The 19,468-nt window shown below is 61.2% G+C and overlaps 2 protein-coding genes across 6 annotated transcripts; one reads left to right on the forward strand and one right to left on the reverse strand.

Moving 5' to 3' along the window:
• Nucleotides 1-109: 109 nt before the first annotated feature.
• Nucleotides 110-2,933, forward strand: SNRNP25 (small nuclear ribonucleoprotein U11/U12 subunit 25). Its single transcript, XM_060032953.1, has 5 exons — nt 110-321; nt 1,103-1,193; nt 1,419-1,524; nt 2,138-2,212; nt 2,661-2,933. The coding sequence occupies exons 1-5, from the start codon at nt 280-282 to the stop codon at nt 2,716-2,718; spliced, it is 372 nt and encodes a 123-aa protein (XP_059888936.1). The 5' UTR covers nt 110-279; the 3' UTR covers nt 2,719-2,933.
• Nucleotides 2,934-3,564: 631 nt separating this feature from the next.
• On the reverse strand, nt 3,565-19,402 carry RHBDF1 (rhomboid 5 homolog 1). 5 transcript variants are annotated; one of them, XM_060031339.1, is made up of 19 exons: nt 19,324-19,402; nt 10,837-10,977; nt 10,637-10,767; nt 10,265-10,369; nt 9,474-9,687; nt 8,827-9,036; nt 8,631-8,753; nt 8,401-8,558; nt 7,657-7,914; nt 7,446-7,557; nt 7,259-7,333; nt 7,017-7,178; nt 5,844-5,944; nt 5,620-5,683; nt 5,140-5,234; nt 4,849-4,924; nt 4,676-4,776; nt 4,415-4,568; nt 3,565-4,211 (listed from the first exon to the last, which is right to left on the reverse strand). In XM_060031339.1, the coding sequence occupies exons 2-19, from the start codon at nt 10,951-10,953 to the stop codon at nt 3,792-3,794; spliced, it is 2,676 nt and encodes an 891-aa protein (XP_059887322.1). In that variant the 5' UTR covers nt 10,954-10,977; nt 19,324-19,402; the 3' UTR covers nt 3,565-3,791. The 5 variants fall into 5 exon arrangements, with proteins under 5 accessions (XP_059887322.1, XP_059887324.1, XP_059887320.1 ...); XM_060031341.1 differs by lacking the exon at nt 10,265-10,369; XM_060031337.1 differs by having other exon boundaries at nt 10,637-10,977.
• Between the last annotated feature and the right edge of the window lie 66 nt (nt 19,403-19,468).

Genomic DNA, 19,468 nt, shown 5'->3' on the forward strand with positions numbered 1-19,468 from the left:
CGCGCTCCCAGGGAGCATTGCGGCGGGCCGACTCCCAGTAACTCACTTCTCATTGGTCCTCGAGGTAGCCCCGCCCCCCAACGCCCCGAGGGAGCGTCTGCGGCGGCGGTCCCCGCGCATGCGTGCCGCACCACGGTCGCGCGGCCGCTCCGCGGGAGGCTAGGCAGCCTGGAGGAGGCGGGGGCCGCGGCGCGGCGGGAGCCGCAGGAGGACGAGGAGGACGAGGAGGAGGCGCTGCCGCACTCCGAGGCGGTGGACGTGTTCCAGGAGGGTCTGGCCATGGTAGTGCAGGACCCGCTGCTCTGCGACCTTCCGATCCAGGTGCGCACGGGCCGGGGGCCGTCGGGGCGCGGACGGACCCCGGAGTGTCGATGGGGGCTGCGGCCAGAGGCCTTGGGATGGCGTCTCCGGTCGTAAACGAGGGTCTAGGCTCCGGCCCGGCCTGGGGGCGAGCGAGGCTCTCGCCTCTGGCGCGGAATTTAAAGGGGCGCCAAAAACCCCCACTAGTTAACACACATGACTTTTCATCAGTGTTTTTAAAACGCAAAGTTGGTTTACAAAAGCCTACGGCAAACAAAATAATATGATTTTCAAATAAAAGATCACTGTTACCGGTTTTTCCTTTCTCCTCAATCTTCAGTGAGTTTTGGCACTGTCATGTTTTAAAGTCCTTGTTATTTTGCCCATCGTGGAATTTTTAAATTAACTTCTGTTTTGTTAACGGTTGTATTGACATGTTTATCTTTTACCGTTTTTTGGTGCCCCAGCCTTGCCGGAGGCCCTGGATCCTGATGATCGGGGGCTCTCAGGCCGGAAGGTGGGGCCCAGTGTTCCTCCTCCCACCCAGCACCTGGCCCGGAGGAGCCAGGGGCTGTTCCTCAAGGCGATTCATTCTCCTTGCCCATTTCTCCCGAGCGTCCATCCACTTCATAGAAAACGTGGATAAGACATGAGATTAAAGTGCTGAAAAACCGGGAAATCCTAACATATATGCAAGAACCTCCCAAAAATGTGGCACCACTTTTTGAAGACTATCAGCTGTTTTTCTTTGTTGTTTGGAGTGGTGAAGAGAGCTCCCACCTCCAGCCTTGGTCTTTTCTAGGTTACTTTGGAAGAGGTCAATTCCCAAATAGCACTAGAATACGGCCAAGCAATGACAGTCCGAGTGTGCAAGATGGATGGAGAAGTTATGCGTAAGTGCTGCCCTCCCCCTCAGGCCGTGCAGTCTGAACCTTCACGGGAGAAGATGTTAGCAGGGCTGGACAGTGGAAACTCAGGGCCGTGCCCAGGGTTGTTGGGGCAGCCACAAGCTCCCCCTGCCCAGCCTTGAGCCTCAGGAAGAAGCTTCTGGGTTCCTCTCCTGCAATCTGAGGCTGTGGCTGTGGATTCCCACCACGGATCTTCTCCCATCTGTGCAGCTGTGGTTGTAGTCCAGAACGCCACAGTCCTGGACCTGAAGAAGGCCATCCAGAGATACGTGCAGCTCAGGCAGGAGCGCGAAGGGGGCATTCAGCACATCAGCTGGTGAGTGCAGCCACAGCTCCTCCTTGCAGCCCTTCCTAGGAGCTGGACTTCACAGGACCTCTTGCTGGACATGAGCCTTTTCATCACCTGGGCTCTGCTCCAGAGTGTGGCCTGGAGCAACGAGCTCCCTGTCCCAAGCCTCGGCCAGGGCAGGTGCTTCTGTGCCACGAGCCCTGCCTCAGCTGCTCTTCACTGACATCACCCCACCCAGGCAGCTGGGTATCTTCACGTGAGGACACCTTAGGGCACTTGCGGTGTGCCTGGAGGTGGTTTCCCTGGTTACAGATGGTGCAGCTGCCAGCTCCTCGCCTGGGTGCTCTCAGCTCTGTCTCCTTCTGGATCAAGTGTCCCGTTAACTGTGTCTTGGTACAGCCACCCGTTTCATTAGCAACGTGGGTTTGGCCCCCAGCCACCCCCTGCATCCCTTTGAGAGCAGTGCGTCCTTGAACCTGCCTCAGGCCTGGTACACACAAGGTACAGGCAAAGAGCCCAAGGAGGAGGCAGGTGGCCTCAGGCCCCGCAGAGCTAAGCGCCTTGAGCCCTCCTCAGGCACAGTTGCATCCCAGCTGCCCTGCTCACCCTGCTCGTGGTTGACTGAATTCCCATCTTGCAGGTCCTATGTGTGGAGGACGTACCACCTGACCTCTGCAGGAGAGAAGCTCGCAGAGGACCAGAGGAAGCTCCGAGAGTAAGTTCAGGCTATGCCTTGAGCTGCAGGGAAGTATCTGGTCTGTGGCCCTCTGATTCCCCATGCCCTGCCATTCGGCTGGGGTCCTCTCCAGAGGCTCGTAAGGGAAGGAGGGATCTTAAATCAGTTCCTGGGGAATGTGTGAGACCAGCAGAGTCCCTGTTTGGACTGAGGTCCTCCTGCAAGGAGCTCCCTGGAGGCCTCCCTGCCAGGAAGGGAGACAGAGAAGCAGTGGAAGGGGCCCTGCAGCTCCTCTCCAGCAGCGGTTCAGGGCTGCACAGAACCAGGAGGAGAGAATTCAGAGTGTGCATGGCCCTTGCCACCTCCTCACCTTCCCGGACACCATGCTCTTCCCACCTGGTCTCTGTTATCCCTCACAAGCCTCAGGTGAGGAGTCACAAATGTGCCCTTCGGTAGATCGGACGCTCTGTGCTTTTACTTCTTTCAGTTATGGTATCCGGAATCGGGATGAGGTGTCCTTCATCAAAAAGCTGAGACAAAAGTGAATCTCCAGACATGGAAAACCCTCTGTGCTGGTGGCCGAGCTTTTCCCCGAGAGGAGGAAGCCTTGGCCCCTGTGCCATTTTCCCAGAAGAGTGTTGAGATAGCCTCACCCCAGCTGGACCCACCTGGACTCTCAACGTGAACCCCGATCCCATGGCGGATCCCACAGGGCTGTGGGCCTGACCCTGTATACAGAATAAACCTATTTGCTTCTGAGTTTGGAAAGTCAAGCCACTGTACGGGGGCAGGCGGGACTGGCGCTGCCCCTCACAGTGAGGAGGCGAGGGCAGAGAACGTGCAGGCACGTCACATGGTCTGAATGCTGCACCTGAGCCCTTGGCCACCCCATTCCCCAAGCCATACACACCTGTCCCTGTAATCTCTGCAGCGAGGAGAAGGTGAAAGCTGAGCGGCTGGCTCTCTGTTTCTGCTTGTGGGGAAACAAAGGCCTGTGTCTGAGCCCAGCCATGGACAGGGCCTCCAGCTTCAGCCTAAGGGCTCACCTACAGCAGTGCCTTCACCAGCTCCTGGAAAGGGTGGTGGCTCGGGGCTGGAATTGGAGCTGCCAGCTGGGCAGGGAGGGCTGGGGTGGGGCACCTCTCAGTGTGGATGGGGAAGTGTGACTGCATTCATAGGTCCTTGTCCCTTTGTCGCCTACCAGTCCTTCTATAGAACGGGGACAGGGTGTGTGCACTTGGCTGAGGACTTCCCTGGGAGGCGTACGTGACACTGAGTTCCCTGTTCTGGGGACTTGTGAGTGGGAGGCCTGGGCACTGAAGGACCTCCCTCCACAGCCTCCAGCCAGAACCCGGAAAGGAGGAGGCAGCTCTGGTCAAGTTAGTGGCAGCTAAAACGCTCCCGGTCCATTTATTGGCCACATGAGGTGGTCGTCGAGAGGCTAGTTAGAAGGCAACCTCGGGAACTACTGTGATAAATGCCCGGAAGTACAAGGGGTTCAACAGCAGTGAACACGGCACAAGGGGTCTGTGCAAGGGGAGCAGGGCTCACAGGCGGAGTCCCGAGCCTCAGGCCTGGCCCCGGCCCACAGGGCACACGGCCCCAGCACCCCACCAGCTCAGTGGAGCTGAGCGTCCAGCTCGTACTTCTCACAGAACTTGTCAGTGAAGGGGATGCAGGTGAGGAACTCGCACCACTCACAGCGCACAGGGTAGAAGTAGAAGAGGACCACCAGGCCAGCCAGGAGGCCCAGGAAGACCACCTGAAAGATGATGATCTGACAGCGCTTGCGGTACAGGTCAAACTTGCCAAAGCTGATGTAGGGCAAGAAGGCAAAGGAGAGGAAGAGCCCGCTGACGAAGCCCGAGATGTGGGCGAAGTTGTCGATCCAGGGCAGCAGCCCGAAGGTGAACAGGAAGAGCACCACAGCCAGCAGCTTGAAGAAGGCACGCCAGGGCCGCGCCAGGACCTGCCAGCTCTGGAAGAGCTCCACGAAGAGGCAGGCCAGGATGCCGAACTGCGAGCCGGCGGGGCCCACCTGGGGGCGTGTGGGTGCCTGTGAGCCGGTGGGCCTGAGCGGGTCGCTCCGTCCCACCTCCCTCCGCCCAGAGTGTATCGGGACAGGAGCCAAGTGGAGCTGCTCCCAGGCGGGGCACTGTAGGAACTAGACTCTGTGGTGGAACCAGTTCATGCTGGGCAGCAGGTGCACGTAGGAGGGCCCCACCCTGGGGGCAGCCTTACCTCTGCCCGGTATGGCAGGAAAATGGCACTGGCCAGGTTACCAGTGATGCCACTCAGCAGGTAGATGATGGCTATGCGGTGCCAGCCTGCCAGCTTCTCCAGGTCCCGCAGGACAGTCATCTGGAAGCAGACAGACACCAGGCAGTGCAGGATCCTGTGGGGAGGGGGGGCATTCAGCGGGGAAGGCTCACCAGCTACTCCTGGGGTCCCTGGGACCACCCACTCCACCCAACCCCGCTCAGCCCACATGGTGTCACTTGCCCAGCGTGCAAGAATAGGGACAGCCACAGGCGGTAGAACTGGTCGGGCACCTCGGGGTTGAGGAAGGGCAACAGGCCACACACGTCGTCCATGCAGTGCACCTGTGCAGAGTGGCCTGTCAGCACCCACCGTGGTTGCGGGGACGGGGAGGGACCCTTACCCCGGAGGCCTACCTGAGAGCAGAGTGTGGCCTCCTCGTGGAAGTAGCCCCTCATGAAGTCACAGTACTCCCGGGAGGTGATCTCACACCTGGAAGGTCAGGCCAGAGTTGGGAGGGCTTCCAGGCCCAGGTTTCAGCCCCACTTGCCCACCTTTGTTGGCCCTGGATAGGCCTAGCCCCTTCCTCACCCCATGCCCCTTGGTATCTTGAGTTATTTTGGGACTGGGGAGGGGAAGAGGGCATAGCCCCAGCGCAACACTTTGTGCCCAGGACCAGCTGCACTTGCCCACACAGGCAGCCCTACCTGCCCTTGGTGCCAATGCAGCAGGGCCGGCCTGTGATGACACAGTCCATGTGCGGGTGGTTGGTGTAGTTCCCAGCGCTGTTTTTGGTGCAGATCTGTGTCACAAACGGGGGTGAGTTGGGTCAGGGTCTCCCCTAACCTTGGGCCCCACGCTATGCTTGGTTGGGGCAAAGATGGACAGGCTCCTAGGATGGGAAATAGGCTTCCTTTGACTTCAAGCAGGTACTACACCCTAAGCCTCAGTTTGACCATCTGTCAAATTGGAATAATGTCATTTGACCTCCCAAGGCTCCACGTGGTTCTGCTCAGAGAGGTAGGCTGTGGTGGATGGACAGGCTGGCTAACAGCCAGGGCAAAGCATCTGGAAGCACAGGGTGGTCCCCCAACGGGGACCTCTGTGGCATCGCTGATGGATGAGGTGTGGATTCCTCCCCCACACGATAAGGGTGACTCCCAAACAACCCCTCCACCCCGGCTCACCGGCCACTTGGTGATGTCATCTGGCCACTCATGGGGGTCCTCGGAGGAAGGCTCATCACACACCCTGCACGAGCCCAGGATGTGGTCAGTCCTTGCTTTGTGCCCTTGGCTTAGCCCCCTCCTGCCCGACTGGACAACAAGGAGAGCCATTGTACCTCTCTCCACCCGCACTCCCAAGGGAGACGTGGACAAAGGAAAGTAAGGGAGGGGCCAGCAGGACTGACCTGGGGTCCTGGTGACAGACAGAGCCAAAGTGCCTCTTGTGGTCAGCAAGGTCTGGGGCGCTGGGATGGAAGGGCCACTTCACCCACACTGCCAGCGTGGACTGTGGGAGGACACGGGCTCAGCCCTGGTCAGAGCCCACGTCCCGGTACAGTTCCCAGACGGGAGGAATCAGAAGCACTGATTCTGAGCTCTTCCCTCTGGCTCTACACCCCCACCGCTCTGATCTTAAAGTCTGGAAATTGCTCGCGTGTTGGGAGATGGTTATAAGGAATTCAACAGCATAGTTCCTATTAGCTTAAAAATAGAAACCACCAGCGTCCAAAATCAGAGAACTGGTACAAACTGCGGCACCTCCAAATAAGATGATAAAAACGTGGATAAAGTTTTTAAAATTCAGGGACTTCCCTGGTGGTCCAGTGGTATTGAATCTGCCTTCCAATGCAGGGGACACGGGTTCGATCCCTGGTCGGGGAACTGGGATCCCACATGCCGCGGGGCAACTGAGCCCTCGCGCCACAACTACTGAGCTCGTGCTCCTCAATGAGAGCCCGCGTGCCACAAACTACAGAGCCCACGCACTCTGGGGCCCGCGCACCACAACTGGAGAAGAGAAAAAACCCACATGCCACAACTAGAGAGAAGCCCACTTGCCACAACAAAGATCCCGCCTGCCGCAAATAAGACCCGATGCAGCCAAAAAAGTATTCAAAAAAAAATTTTTTTTTAATTTAGTGGGAAAAGGCAATACCATTTATAGAAACTTAAGACACGTGCACAAAAAACAAGATGGACACGTGTGGAAAGAGCACACCCAAATTAAGGACACATGCGTAATTCCCTGGCGGTCCAGTTAGGACTTGGCGCTTTCAATGCCGGGCCTGGGTTTGATCCCTGGCCGGGGAACTAGGATCCCACAAGCCTTGCAGCGCGGTCATTAAAAAAAAAAGAAAAAAAGAGAAAATTAAGGACACAGGGTCTACAGGATGAGCGGCATGAGATGGAAGAGGTGCGGGAAAAAAGGAAAATGTTATGCAAGGGGCCTGGCACAGACGGACGGCATAATGTGCTGAGAACTAGGGGTTTAGGATAACCAGCTGGCTCTGAAGTCCCAAGGTAACCACAAACACAAGGTGCAGACAAGGGTGCGAGCTGAGCTGCGGGCAGGCACTCACCGAGCACTCCTCTTCCGAGGTCTGCACGCAGCCAGACCGGTCGTTGCGCACACAGCAGGCCGAGTGCTTCTCACGCTCGCGCGCAGCGTGGATGAAACTATGTACCTGCGGATCCTGGCGCATGCAGGGCGAGAACTTGGCACCCAGGTGAATGAGAGCCTCCTGCAGGAAAGAGGATGTGCAGCTGCGGCCGGGCCCTCGGCCAGCCCAGGGGCCCCGCCCCCCCCAGGCCCCACCCTCACCGAGCTGGGCCCGATCCAGAAGTTCTCCTGCTGAACGTACTTGACATTCTCATAGACCCCTCGGTTGCGCAGCACCTGGAAGTTTGGGGAGAAAGATCAGACGGAGCTCAGCCGAGCCCTCTCCTCCCAGAATGGGTGGGAGGGAGCCCAGAGCCCAGGGCTCGCCAGGGAAGGCGCCGAGGCTCACCGAGTCTACGGTCTCGTGCTGTGAGAAGCCTACGGGCGCCACGCCATAGATGCAAACGGCTAGAATGGTGACGAGCGAGTGCACGAAGGTGAGCCAGTAGGTGAAGAAGGGCCTGCGGGGCAAAGCGTCAGCAGAGGCGGCATCCCCAACCCGGAGCCCCACGCCCACCTGGAGCCTTGCCTCCCCGAAGCCGCATCCCCTCCACGCCTACCTGTGGTCGTCCATGTCTTCAATCTGGCGTTTGACATAGCTGTCGATTCGCTTGCGGTAAGTGCGGTTGGTTAGCCGGCCCACCATGCCCAGCCCATACGGCCGCTTCTCCCTGGCGAAGAACTTGCGGACCGGCATCGCGATGCGCTGGCCCCGCCGCTGACCCGCGGCGCTCACCACCTCCTGCCGCAGCCGCACCTTGGGCTGCGGGGCCGCTGCACCGCCCTCCTTCTGCTTGCGCCAGCCACGTTCCAGGGGCCTGGGGGAAGGGGTGCCGTCACTCCCAGCCCCAGACCTCCCACCTGCCGCAGTCCATCCCCGGCGGGACATGGGCGACACTCCGTGTCTGTCTTGCTCCCCACTATGTGACAGGCTGATGTCAGCCCACACCTCACCAGTAAAAGCATGATCCCCGGCTGCTCCTGGCATGGCAGGGAGGTGGGTTCGGACCTACATGAGGTTCCCTGGCTAATCTGCAAGTGTTAACTACGTCACCTCCTCCTTCCCCCGAGATTCTCTCCAGCCTGTGGGCTCTGGGACTGAGATCCTCTTCCAGGTGTGGGCAGTCCACACTCGAATGGTGCCCACCCCTGGGTCCCCCAAACACAGTTGCCAAGCTGGGCTCCCAATCCACAAGATGACCTCCTCCCGGGGCCCTCTAGGGTCGTGCCTTTGGGGCCAGCTGCTCCTGAGAGCCGCAGGACCTGCCCCCCGGCCCCCTCGGAGCCCGCCAGGAAGCACTCACAACATCAGGTGGCTGCGCTCCAGCTCGCTGCGGTCCAGGGCCCCACCCGTGAGGTCCGCCTGCTCTGGGGCTCTCTCCCAGTCCTTAAGCGCTGCCTCCGATGGGGACTCGAACACCTCATCTGGGTATGTGGACAGCTCCTCGTGGAGGACACCTTCCTGAGCAAACACGCGTGGTCAGTGTGGGAAGCATAGGCACAGGGGTCATGGGTGATGGTGCCAGGCTCTTACCCGGGCAAAGAAGGATGTGTCCAGCTCGTCGGGGAAGTCAGCCGTGTCCTCCTCCAGGAAGCTGGCAGGAGTGAAGCTTCGGCGCTGGACCCGGCGCAGTGTGCCATCCCTAACCGAGCGGCCCTGCCAGCGAGGGGGTGAGGACGCAGCGTGGTACTGGCTCAGCCCCCGCCCCCACCCCGGCCCCTGCACCCACCTTCACCAGCGCAGCGGCTGCCCGGAAGCTCATCTTGGCCACCGACTCGCGCTTGCGCCGCCGCGGGAGCCGGTTGAAACCCGAACGGGAGCTGGAGAAGGAGCAGAGGGAGGCGGCACCCGGCGTGACCGGCGTGTGCGGGGCACTCAGGCCATCGGCGGCATCATCCGCCAAGCGGAAGGCCCGGCCCCGGGCCAGGGGGTCTATGATCTGGAGGAGGGGAGGAGATGCAGGAGTCGGGGGCTGGGTCATAGCCAAGGGGGCTCCTCCCCCACCCGGCCCCGCCATGGAGAACACAGCTGCTGCTCGTCCCGCTGCCCAGAGGCTCCCTGGACAGCTGAGTGGGTACCACCCCACCCCACTGCACCAGAGGGGTCCCGTTCTCCGCCTGTATTTCCTTTACGCTGCTGTTCATCCTGGGATGCTCTCCCACCCAGAGGCTGGCCTGTGGTACAATCCCAGGACTTGTCCTCTCCCCCAAGCCCCGCTTCCCAGAGAGTATCTTAGGTGCCTTTACGGGACCATCCGACCACCCGCCCAGACCGTGAGCTCCAAGCAACCTCTGTGCTTAGACTGGCTGTGTCCCCAGCCCCAGCTCAGGGCAGCAGAGTGAGGGAACTGTGGGAGGCAGCAGCGGGAGGGCATACCTTCTGCATGCCCAGCTGGCATGGCCCCACGTACAGAGGAGGGGGCGTCTCAGTGCTGGTCAGCGACACGTTGTCCTGGCTGGGCAGGTCTAGCTCCCGGATGACCTGGGGCTTCAGCTTCCCGTAGCGCTGGCTGCAGTGACGGATGCTCTTGCGCTGCCACTTCTGGGTGCTGTCACTGTCCTTGCTCACTCCAAACCAGTCAGCAGTGCCCCTGCCAGGGGAGGGACTCAGCAAGGGGAGGCCAGCTGTCCCCTCTCCCCAGCAGGGGCCTCAGAGGCACTCCACCTGGGCAGCATGCCCGCCCCAAGCCTCCGGACATTCCAGGGTCTGGGGTCCAGGTGGGCTGGGTCTGATTAAGAGGATAGGTGGGTTTCGGCCCTGGCCACCCGCTAAACAATTAGCCAGCTCCAAGCTGCCACCAGCACCAGAGATGGCAGGCCTTGGTGAAATAGGTGAGTATTTCACACAGGCCCTCACTCCATCCCTGAGACGGGCATTTGTGGGGAGACACTGAGTCTGGAGACAGAGGTCAGAGTTCAGCCCTTAGCTCAGCCAGAGAAAGCGTGGCCCTGGGCAGCAGCTTGACCTTGGACACCACAGAAGTCAGGCAGGGGGCGCCGCACACCCAGGCAGGCTGCCCATAGTCCTTGGACATGCAAGCAAAAACACTGCCAGCACCTGCCGTCAGGAGCCCCCGGGGAACACCAACCACGCTGGCAGCTCCCGAGAGGTCACAAGCCATGCACACGCCAGCTGACGCCAACACACTCATGCCCTGCCCAAGGTACCTGAGCAGGGACCAAGAGAGAGACGAGCGCTGTGTGAGGGCCCTGCGGGCGGCAGGGGCACCCAACAGGGGCAGAGTGTGGACACGCCCAAAGCGCACCTGTCGGCTGTTCAGGGGGGACCAGAGCATTGGGTGGGGGGGGCGGGCGAGAGAGAGAGGAAAGAGCAAGTTCTGGGGGGAGCAGAGAAAGGCAGTAGGTGACAGCAGTCAGTCCCCAGAGCAGGAGGAGGACAGGGTGATGAGGGGACGGGATGGAGGAGAAAGCCCTTGCCCCACTTCCAGCCCCAGTGCCCGAAGGGGACCCTGTATGCCTGCTTCTGTCCCACCGGCCCAGCCCCCAACCTGCCGCGGAGCAGCCGGGACAGCGAAGTACCTGCGGATGGTCTGTGTGATGGACATCTGGCGCTGCAGCGCCGGCCGCCGGGGCTCCTGGTGGGGTGAGGGGACGCGGGTGGGCTCGGCCGGCATGCTCACACTCCGCAGGAACGCCTGGCGTCTCAGGGGCTGGGCAACGGGGACCCAGTGAGGCGGCTGGATGGGCTGCACCTGCAGCCCCCGCTGGCCAGGGCCTACCTGCAGGAAGCTGGACTCCTCTGCTGCCGGGGGCACCACGGCCGGGATATCCAGCTTCAGCCACGGCGGCTTCTTGCGCTGCAGGCTGCTGGTGCTGTCCCTGCGGGCCTCACCCATGGTTCCAGGCAGAGCTAGGGGGGCCTAGGGGGCGTGGTGTGTTATTCAATAACAGCGCTGACAGGCACTTCCCTGGCATCCCAGTGGTTAGGACTCCACACTTTCACTGCCGGGGGCCCGGGTTCAATCCCTGGTGGGGGAACTAAGATGCTGCAAGCTGCATGGCGCAGCCAAAAAACAGCACTGGCAGATCTCTGAGGGTCCACGGGGCCCAGACACAGGAGGAGGGAGAAGCAGGGACAGCCCAACAGGCGTGGGCACGGCTCCGCTGCCAGAGTCCCAGCATGGGCTCAGCACCCACGCGCTTGGTTCCTGCCTCTGTCGTCCCGAAAGACACGGCTAGGCACACACTAGGTCCTCAAACAACATGCATTCCTGTGACGAATAGCTGAGGACCTACTATGAGCCACTCCTAGGTGCTTGGGACATGTTGGTGGAGAAGCAGGGAAACCGAAACAGACAAAATCCCTGCACTCCTCAAGCTTAGAGTCCAGACAAACAATAAGCTCACGTGTAGATACACTGTGCTAAAGGCTGCAACGTGTGACAGGGATAAAACAGCACATTAGGACTTTCCTGGTGGCGCAGTGGTTAAGAATCCGCCTGCCAATGCAGGGGACATGGGTTCGATCCCTGGTCCAGGAAGATCCCACATGCCACAGAGCAACTAAGCCCGTGCACCACAACTACTGAGCCTGCGTGCCACAACTACGGAAGCCCACACACCTAGAGCCCATGCTCCGCAATGAGAGAAGCCACCGCAATGAGAGGCCCGCGCACAACGAAGAGTAGCCCCTGCTCTCTGCAACCAGAGACAGCCCGCGTGCAGCAATGAAGACCCAACGCAGCCAAAAATAAGTAAAATTTTTTTAAAAGTTAATTAAAAGATAAAGCAAAAACCAGCACATTACAGTCGTCAGAGGAGCGATGCCTCTCTGTGCAGTGACGTCTGAGCAAAGGCTTTCGAGTTGATCTAGTGAGCAAGGTTAGGTGGCAGGGTGTTCCCCACACTGGGAATGGCCAGTGCAGAGGTATGAATAAGCACGAGGGCAGAGGCAAGCCTAGGGGCTGGCCCGGTCTGTACACGGGGCAAATCTCAAGCCTATTGGACACAGACCTCAGCTTCTTAACCACCATGACAGCTGCTCCAGAGACAGAGGGCTCACTATGCCCACGACAGGGTGCATGGTCCCTCCATCTCTCAGAGGAGGGACCACCTGGCTTCCCAGGGGCCAAGGGCTCCTATAGCCAAGGGACCTCCTGGAAACTACCTGGTGAAAAGGCCGCTGTGACCACAAGGGGGCGCCACAGGCCCAGAAACAGCAGCAAAGCCCCACAGTGCTCCGAGACGCCTTGCTCTGTGCCACCTTAAGCATCTGAGACCCCTGTCCCACATTACCTGGGCACAGGGGGAGGGCCCAGGGCCCAGAGCAGAGAGGCCAGGGCTTGATTTGGGCCACCCCAGCCTGGCCACGTGACCGGGAGGCAGTGGCCACATAAGCATGGCTCCTTGGCACTTAATTCTTCCTTTACGAAATGGCAGTTTCAGGGCGTATCTGCTTCCCTGGCCCCAGAGAAGGATCACAGGGCCTGGAAACAGGATATCCAAGACTAGAAGGGTTCCTAGAACTACGGGGGCAAGGATAGCAGGGGCGTGGTGGAGACTCCAAAATTCCGCAGCCTCTCAGAGCTCCAGACCCTGAAGATTCTGACCTGCGGGGTCTGTGACCCATCCACTGAGGCCGCTAGAAACAGCTTCTACTTCGGAGCCTCCCTCTCAACTGCCTGGAGAGATACAGAGAAAATACTTTACAAACAGGGAAACTGAGGCCTAGAAAGAGAGGCCTGTCTTGCCCAAGGCCACATATTCAGGCGGCACAACTAAGGACACAGTTGCTACTGGCCCTTTACAGATCAGGGAAGGTCCAGGGGTCCAGAACCCTGCTCAGAGCCACCATCACCCCCAGCTCTCTATGGACCTGGGAACGGCCAAGGATGTTGCTCATCCCGCCCCCCCCCACCCCCGGCCCCATGACACAGACGCGCGATGGCACAGAACACTGCTATGCTGCTCACAAAACACGGAGAGCCCAGGATGCTGCTCCCAGCTCCTAGCGGCCCTCTGCCACCCAGGGGTAGGCCCAGGACAACACTCACAGCTTCTATTGGCCCTATGACAATCGGGGACCAGCCCGGGACCCAGCACACAGGTCCTACTGGCCCTATATTGACTGGAGACCAGGCCAGGATGCAGCTGGCAGCGCCTACTGGCCCTGTACCAAATGGGGCTGAGCCTGAACACTAATCACGGTTCCCACTGGCCCTACCCCAACCAGGAACAGGCCTGGAGGGAGGCAGTCCGGGGATGCCTTCTGACTCTTGGCCCATCCCTCACGTTCCAGGAGTCTTTCCATCACAACATAGCTCCCAGGGCCAAGCCTCTCTCCCCTGCCCTCACCTGCTCTGGTCTCAGGAAAAGGGCTGAGGGCAGCATTTGTTCCCACATCTCTGGAAATCCCTTCCTGGCCCCGCCTACACTGAGCCCCACAAGCTGCGGTCAGATGGAGGGTCCCTGGAGGGGATGGAGGCAGCGTCTGACATGAGGGCATCCTGACTGAGAACTGGGTCCCTCTGGAACCAGCACTCGGCATCCAACTCGCACCACAACCCAGCCCAGCCCTGCACGGCTGTGGCTGACCAGGCCACAGGTCAGCACCCTGGGAGGGCAGCGTCTTCCTTGTCATCCGCCAGCCGCCCCTTCACAGACCAAGGTGATTGTAAGCTCTCCCTGCTGGTAAGGAAATGACTGGGCAGGACAGCTCCAGGTCTCAAGCACTAATGGTGGAACCTCAGACGGTGTTAGGCTTATCGAGAAGGCAGAAGGTGCTGAGAGGCGCGTCCAGAACCTGCAGGGCTGGGACAGCACCCTGGGTGCACCCTCTGAGCCACGGCGGGCCGGGCCTGCCAGGTGGAGATCCGGGCGATCGGACTCCTCAGATGGTGCTGTGCCCATGCGGCCTTGTTGGGAAGGGGCCAGACAGGATGGGGACCCCCTTAGCATTTCAGATGGGGGAGGCTATGGTACCTTAAGTCTGCCCCTGCCACCCGAGCACCCCATGCCTCACAGAGTTTCATACGCTCCTGGTAAAGCTATTGTGAGGTCTAGAGAGGCCAAGTGTGGACCTGGGATCACTGCTGGTACCCGGCAGGCTGGGTGCCAGGGACGAGCCCCTACAGGAGCCTGCGCACGCCCAGCACCTCTAGGTGACAGAAGCTGGTTCTCCACTCAGGAGTGCCGGAACCGTTGCCAGCTGACTGGCTCAGCGCCACACACACACTTGCGACCCTCCCTGGCTCCCACTGTGCTCCCACAGCCTCTCCTCACACCTGGCTCTCCCAGTACACGCATTCTGCCCACGTGTTCAAGGATCCCCCGCCTCAGTCAGGCGGCCCCTCCCTGACAGGCCCTGGATTCCCTTGGCACAGTCGGGAGCACACCCACGTGTGTGCGGTCCGGTCCTGTCATGCCGGGTCCACAGTGCCTAGGACAGGGCTGCTCCAGAGCCACTGCTGAATGATCACTGTCATTTCAGAGCACGAGCTAGCAGGGGCCAGTCCCCATGAAGTGGAGTGACGGCAAATTCCCAAAGATGCCCCTTCACTTGGCTCTGGGAGGAGGAGCTACCACATGACCGGTGGGAACAGAAACAGCACAAGCGAGGAGGTGGGAAGCGGGTGGTGAGCACACACAGGAGCCAGATGCCCCCCCAACCCCCGCTGGCCTGGGCCCACCAGACACAGGAGCCGCTCACCTCACGAGGGAGGCACCAGCTCCCTGCCTGGACATACAGACCTCCCGGTGGCCCTCACCCCACCAGATCCCTCCTGTGTCTGGGGCAGAGGCTGGAGGGTGCCCCATAACCCCCACAGCTCCCTGCCCTCAGTGCTATGGGTTCCCGGCCTGACCCACCCCTGTGTGCCCAATCCCCCAGCGCCCCTGCGGCAATCTGGGCATCAAGGGGGTGGGATTCACAAGCAGGGTCGGGGGTGGCTCCACAGTGGACCCTGAGGGTGTGGGGGAGGGTCGGGTCCAGACCGGACAAAGAGTCTGGGCTGGGAAGGGGCACAGCGCCCGCCCAGAGGAGACAGTGGCTCAGTGTCTGGGTCTCCCCCAGGCGCACAGTGGGCTCTTGTTCCTAGACGGTCCCTGAGGGGGAATCCCAACAGCATCTCTGCTCTGCTGCCCCTCAGTGCAGGGAGAGACCACAGCCCAGGGAGGGCCTGCCTGCCGTCTGAGTCACTCTGGTGACATTCATGGCTGCCCACCCGGGGCCCAGACCCACCAGGAGACACCCAAACAGGCAACTAGAAGCGCAGTGGGGAGGCTGACGAAGCAAAAGCTAACTGTGAGGACGGAGCTCTGAGCAGCTCAGGAGTGTGTGGTGAGGCTGGAGGGGATGCAGAGGGAGGGCCCGCAGGGTACCGGGACCACCAGGGCTGCTTTAAGCGGGAGCGAGGGGAGGGGGAGCCGCTGCAGCCAGCAGGGTGGAGGGCTGTGGGGCAGCCCTGAGAAGCAGCCATGCCTGCTCTGGGGATGATGGGGGACCCTGGGCAGGGGTCCAGGGGGGTCCAGAAGCAGGAGCCAGTGCAGGCAGGCCGGTGTCGGGGAGCCTGGCCTGAGACACTGTGCACTGACCCAGCTCCCCTCTACCACCTGCAACGCTGAGATAGCCTGAATTTTCCCCTCTGAAAATCAGGGGCCACAGCAGTGCTGGGCACACAGTAGGTGCTCGAGAAGCAGCAGCTGAATCAAAAAAAAAACAGGCTGGACCTAAAACGAATATAATATTGTAAGTCATCTATCCTTCAACTAAAAAGAAACAAACAAACAAACAAACGAGCAGGCTGGTGATGCCTGCCGGCTGTGGGGAGCTCCCCAACGAGGGCCTGGGAGCACGTTCAATCAGAGCACAAGGTGTGGGAGGACCCAGGCCACACCCTTTGGGGAGGCCCAGTTTGGGAAGGTGTAGCCAAGAGGCAGGAGGAGACCGGGGAGAAGTTCTGGCCCACCCAGGCCTGGACAGGCTGTGGCCGGGGTTAAGCTGGACCCTCTATTTCTGCACTTAGGCCTGCCCCACACACTTGAGGGACAACACAGACCAAGGGCAGCTGGAGGTCAAGCAAGCGGCCCGGCCCCAGGACCAGACCCACCAAGCCTGGGGCCTACCCTGCCCAGGGGACCACTGGCCACCCATGTCAGTTGGAGCAGTTGGGCCCACCCCAGGACACCTGCCCAGACGTGTGCCCAGCTCACCTGAGCATGGTCCCAGGATGCGCCAGCTCCTCTGACCTCCCCACGTGAACCCTGACCTCTGACCCTCAGTGTCCTGTCTGACCCCTAGTCTGATGCCCAGCCCCAGGTCTCCCTTGGGAGGGGGGAATCACCAGCTGTCTGGCAGCCTAGAATTCAGTCCTCCACTACGTGCTACCATGTGGCAAAGCGAAAGTGAGCTGGCTGCTCTGTGCCTCTTGACCTCACCATCAGTAACCGGCATCTTGTCGGGAATGATCCTGGCCAGGCCCTCACCCCTCCCAGAGACCCCTCCACTTTCCTGTGGAAGATATGAGGTTCAGAAGGGAGCAGGGCAGACCTGACACCCGACCAATGGCTTGCTGGGTGCCCCGTGCTGTCCCCAGGAGGACACATCGGATCCCTGCCCCCCCAAGGCGCCCATCACCAGCTGTCACCCCAGATGATAGGAATGCAGGGATCCAAAAACAGAACCACAGGAGGCTCTCTGCACAGGAGGCCCTGAAGGTAACTGCCCTGGGAGGGTGGTGCAGGAAAGGGAGCACTGGCCCTGTGGACTGGGCGCTGCCCAAAGCCTCAGCAGACTATGACCCAGAGGGTCGCTGGCCACCAGAATTAAAGCCTACGACCCGGCTGGGTCTGGCAGGGTGGACGCACCCTGGGGTCGGGGTGCCCCAGGCTCAGAAAGGTCAGAGGACCCGTCCGTGCCACAGTGGAGTAGGGCAGGGGCTCAGCTATAGCTTCTGGGTGGGACAATCTGGGATCTAGCTGGACCTCGGGAGTTAGGTGCAAGCCTGTCTCAAGCTACACAGTGAAAAGACCCACATCCCAGCAACAGGCCTGGACAGAAGGCAGATGAGCAGCCTAGTCACCAGTCAGAGGCCCCACAAGTGCCCCTGACCAACCCCCACCCCCACACGAGCTCCCGGTGCCCACATACCCTCTGGCTTAGCAACCCTTCTCAGGACACGTCAGCTGCTGGATAGTATCTGTAAGGCCGCGGGAGGGGACACCAAGCCCCTGAAGTCGATTATCGGAGCAGAAATGGCTTCAGTCAGCAGAAGCCTGGCACACCTGCCTCAAACCTGATTCTGGCTAGCCCCACTGACCTGTCACCACCCCTGCAGGAGTCCTCTGTGTCCATCTTACAGATCAGGAAACTGAGGCTCAGAGAGGCCAGTCACCACCTGTGGTCACCAAGCCTCCAGGGGGGTTCAAAGCCTGGGGCCATGTCTGCCCAGGAGCTGGGGAGGTGGCCACAGCCCCCCAGGGGAGGGGCAGACCATCTGGGCTCCTCAGGCTGGGGAGGGCTAACAGGCCCCTCTGGGCCACCACTCCTCCCCGCCTCCACCCAGAGCATCTCAGTTCAGGGAGGAAGGAGTCACCCTCAAACACACCTAACCCAGAAAACAGGCAGAAGCTAAGGAATCTGATCCTTGGGCTGAAAGTCGATCCTGCCACAGACACCGATGACATGGAGGGACTGGAGCTGGGGAGGTGCGGGCGGGGGGAGCCCCTCACATCTGGGGAGAGGAGCTACAGGAGGTGCCCTGAGCAGCAGCTTGAGTCCAGAGGCCCTGAGGGTGGGCCCAGGAAGGCAGGCGAGGCCTGGGTGACTCCCTCTGAACCAAGGGCTCCCCTAGAATTGGAGCTCCCAAGGGCAGTGGTTTGCCGGCCGGCCCACTAACGCTGGACGGGGGATGCTGTCACTGCAGTGCTCCAGCTCTGGTGCTCTCAGTCAGCTCCCTGTGCAATGGGCAGAGATTGCTTGGAGGGTTTGGGAAGCAGCCTGGGGCCTGGCACATACCATCCAGGGCCACTCAACTCTTATGCCCCACTAGTAGCCCCTGCTTTTCTCAAGGAAAAGGACCCAGAATAACCCCTGGTTGCAGGGGGCTCAGCCTCAGGGACCCCTTGGGCCCCCACCATCTGCTGGGTGGCCGAGCTTCCTCCCAGCCTCTGGGTGGGGGCTCAGGGGGCTAGGGCTGGCTCCACAGGGGTGGGGAGAACCCAGCATCTGGCTGGGCCAAACCTGAAAAGCCAGTTTCATCCTTGAATCTTCTCTGCCAGGAAGTCCCCAGGTGGGGGTGGGGGGGCCTTTCCCAGCACAGGGCTAGGGCCTCCAGACGCAGACCTCGCCCACCCAGAGAGACACACAGACGCACCACCCCAAACTGCACACACAGAAGAAGGAACTCTGCTCAGGACCGTCTGGCTCCCCTGCCCATTCCCCACCCAGCCCCACAGACATGCCCCCAGCAGGGCAGACAGCCAGGCCCTCCCCCAGTGCCCTGAGCACCTGGGGTCCAGCAATCTCCCCAGCCAAGAGCAGGCCTGCTTTGAGGCACCGTGTGGTGGCCACAGGCTCAGCCCTGGCCTGCTCCTCTTGGCCACTGAGCACAGGGTAGGGAAAGTGCCCGGCAGCCTCCAGTGTTTAGAGCCGGGGAGATTGGGTTGTGAAGCGGAAGGTGGGGTCACTCCCTCCTCGCACCGCCCACCGCCCCCCCTCCAGTTCCACAGCTACTGCTATTATTGCTGAAATTATTCCCATCCCCAGGGAACACGGCTGGGACAGGGATGATCCGGAGAAGTCCCACCCTCTGAGCTGGAGTTTCGACTTGGAGACACCACCCACTGGTGGTGGCCGGGAAGGAAAGCGTAAGGGGGGGAGGGTACAGCTCAGAGGCGCCTGGGGACACCCCCGGACTCCGAGCCCTCCCGCTCCCGGGACCCTCAGCTGTCGGGCGGGGGATGGAGCCGAGATGTCCGGCCGGGTCAGGCCGCCGGGACGCGCTAATCCGGCCACGGGCTATTTTTGCGGCGCGCCGGGTTAGGAATCCGGGGCTGGGCCGCCTCCTCGGGCGGCTCGGGAAACTCCGGGAAGGAAAGTCCGGCCGCCTCGGGCGGAGAGTCGCCCGAAGCCGGGACGCAGCCAGACTCCGGCCGCTCCGAGCGGCTTCGGCCGTGGAGGGGTGGGGACGGGCCCCGCGCGCGGCGGACGCAGCCCCGGAACCCACCCGGCCCGCGCCCCGCGCCCCCAGCCCCGCGCGCTCACTCACCGCCGCCGCCGGCACCGGGGCCTCGGGGGTCCTGAGGGCTTCGGGGAGGGGCTGCCGCCGCCGGCCCGAGGGCACCCGCGCCGAGTCCCCGCCCGCCCGCCCGGGAATGCCATGGAGCGAGGGGCGTGCGCGCCGGGGGCGGGCC

This window comes from Delphinus delphis, chromosome 15 (assembly GCF_949987515.2).
Source record: "Delphinus delphis chromosome 15, mDelDel1.2, whole genome shotgun sequence".
Classification (NCBI taxonomy): domain Eukaryota; kingdom Metazoa; phylum Chordata; class Mammalia; order Artiodactyla; family Delphinidae; genus Delphinus; species Delphinus delphis.

Bases quoted from the DNA above. Each gene is read 5' to 3' on its own strand.
- SNRNP25 (XM_060032953.1), top strand. From the start codon at position 280: ATGGTAGTGCAGGACCCGCTGCTCTGCGACCTTCCGATCCAG. The intron at 1,194-1,418 runs GTAAGTGCTGCC...CCATCTGTGCAG, and splicing joins GATGGATGGAGAAGTTATGC to CTGTGGTTGTAGTCCAGAAC. The intron at 2,213-2,660 runs GTAAGTTCAGGC...TACTTCTTTCAG, and splicing joins GACCAGAGGAAGCTCCGAGA to TTATGGTATCCGGAATCGGG.
- RHBDF1 (XM_060031337.1), bottom strand. From the start codon at position 10,953: ATGGGTGAGGCCCGCAGGGACAGCACCAGCAGCCTGCAGCGCAAGAAG. The intron at 9,037-9,473 runs GTATGCCCTCCC...CCCCTCCTCCAG, and splicing joins GCCAGCTGGGCATGCAGAAG to ATCATAGACCCCCTGGCCCG. The intron at 5,945-7,016 runs GTGAGTGCCTGC...GTCCTCCCACAG, and splicing joins CCTCGGAAGAGGAGTGCTCG to TCCACGCTGGCAGTGTGGGT.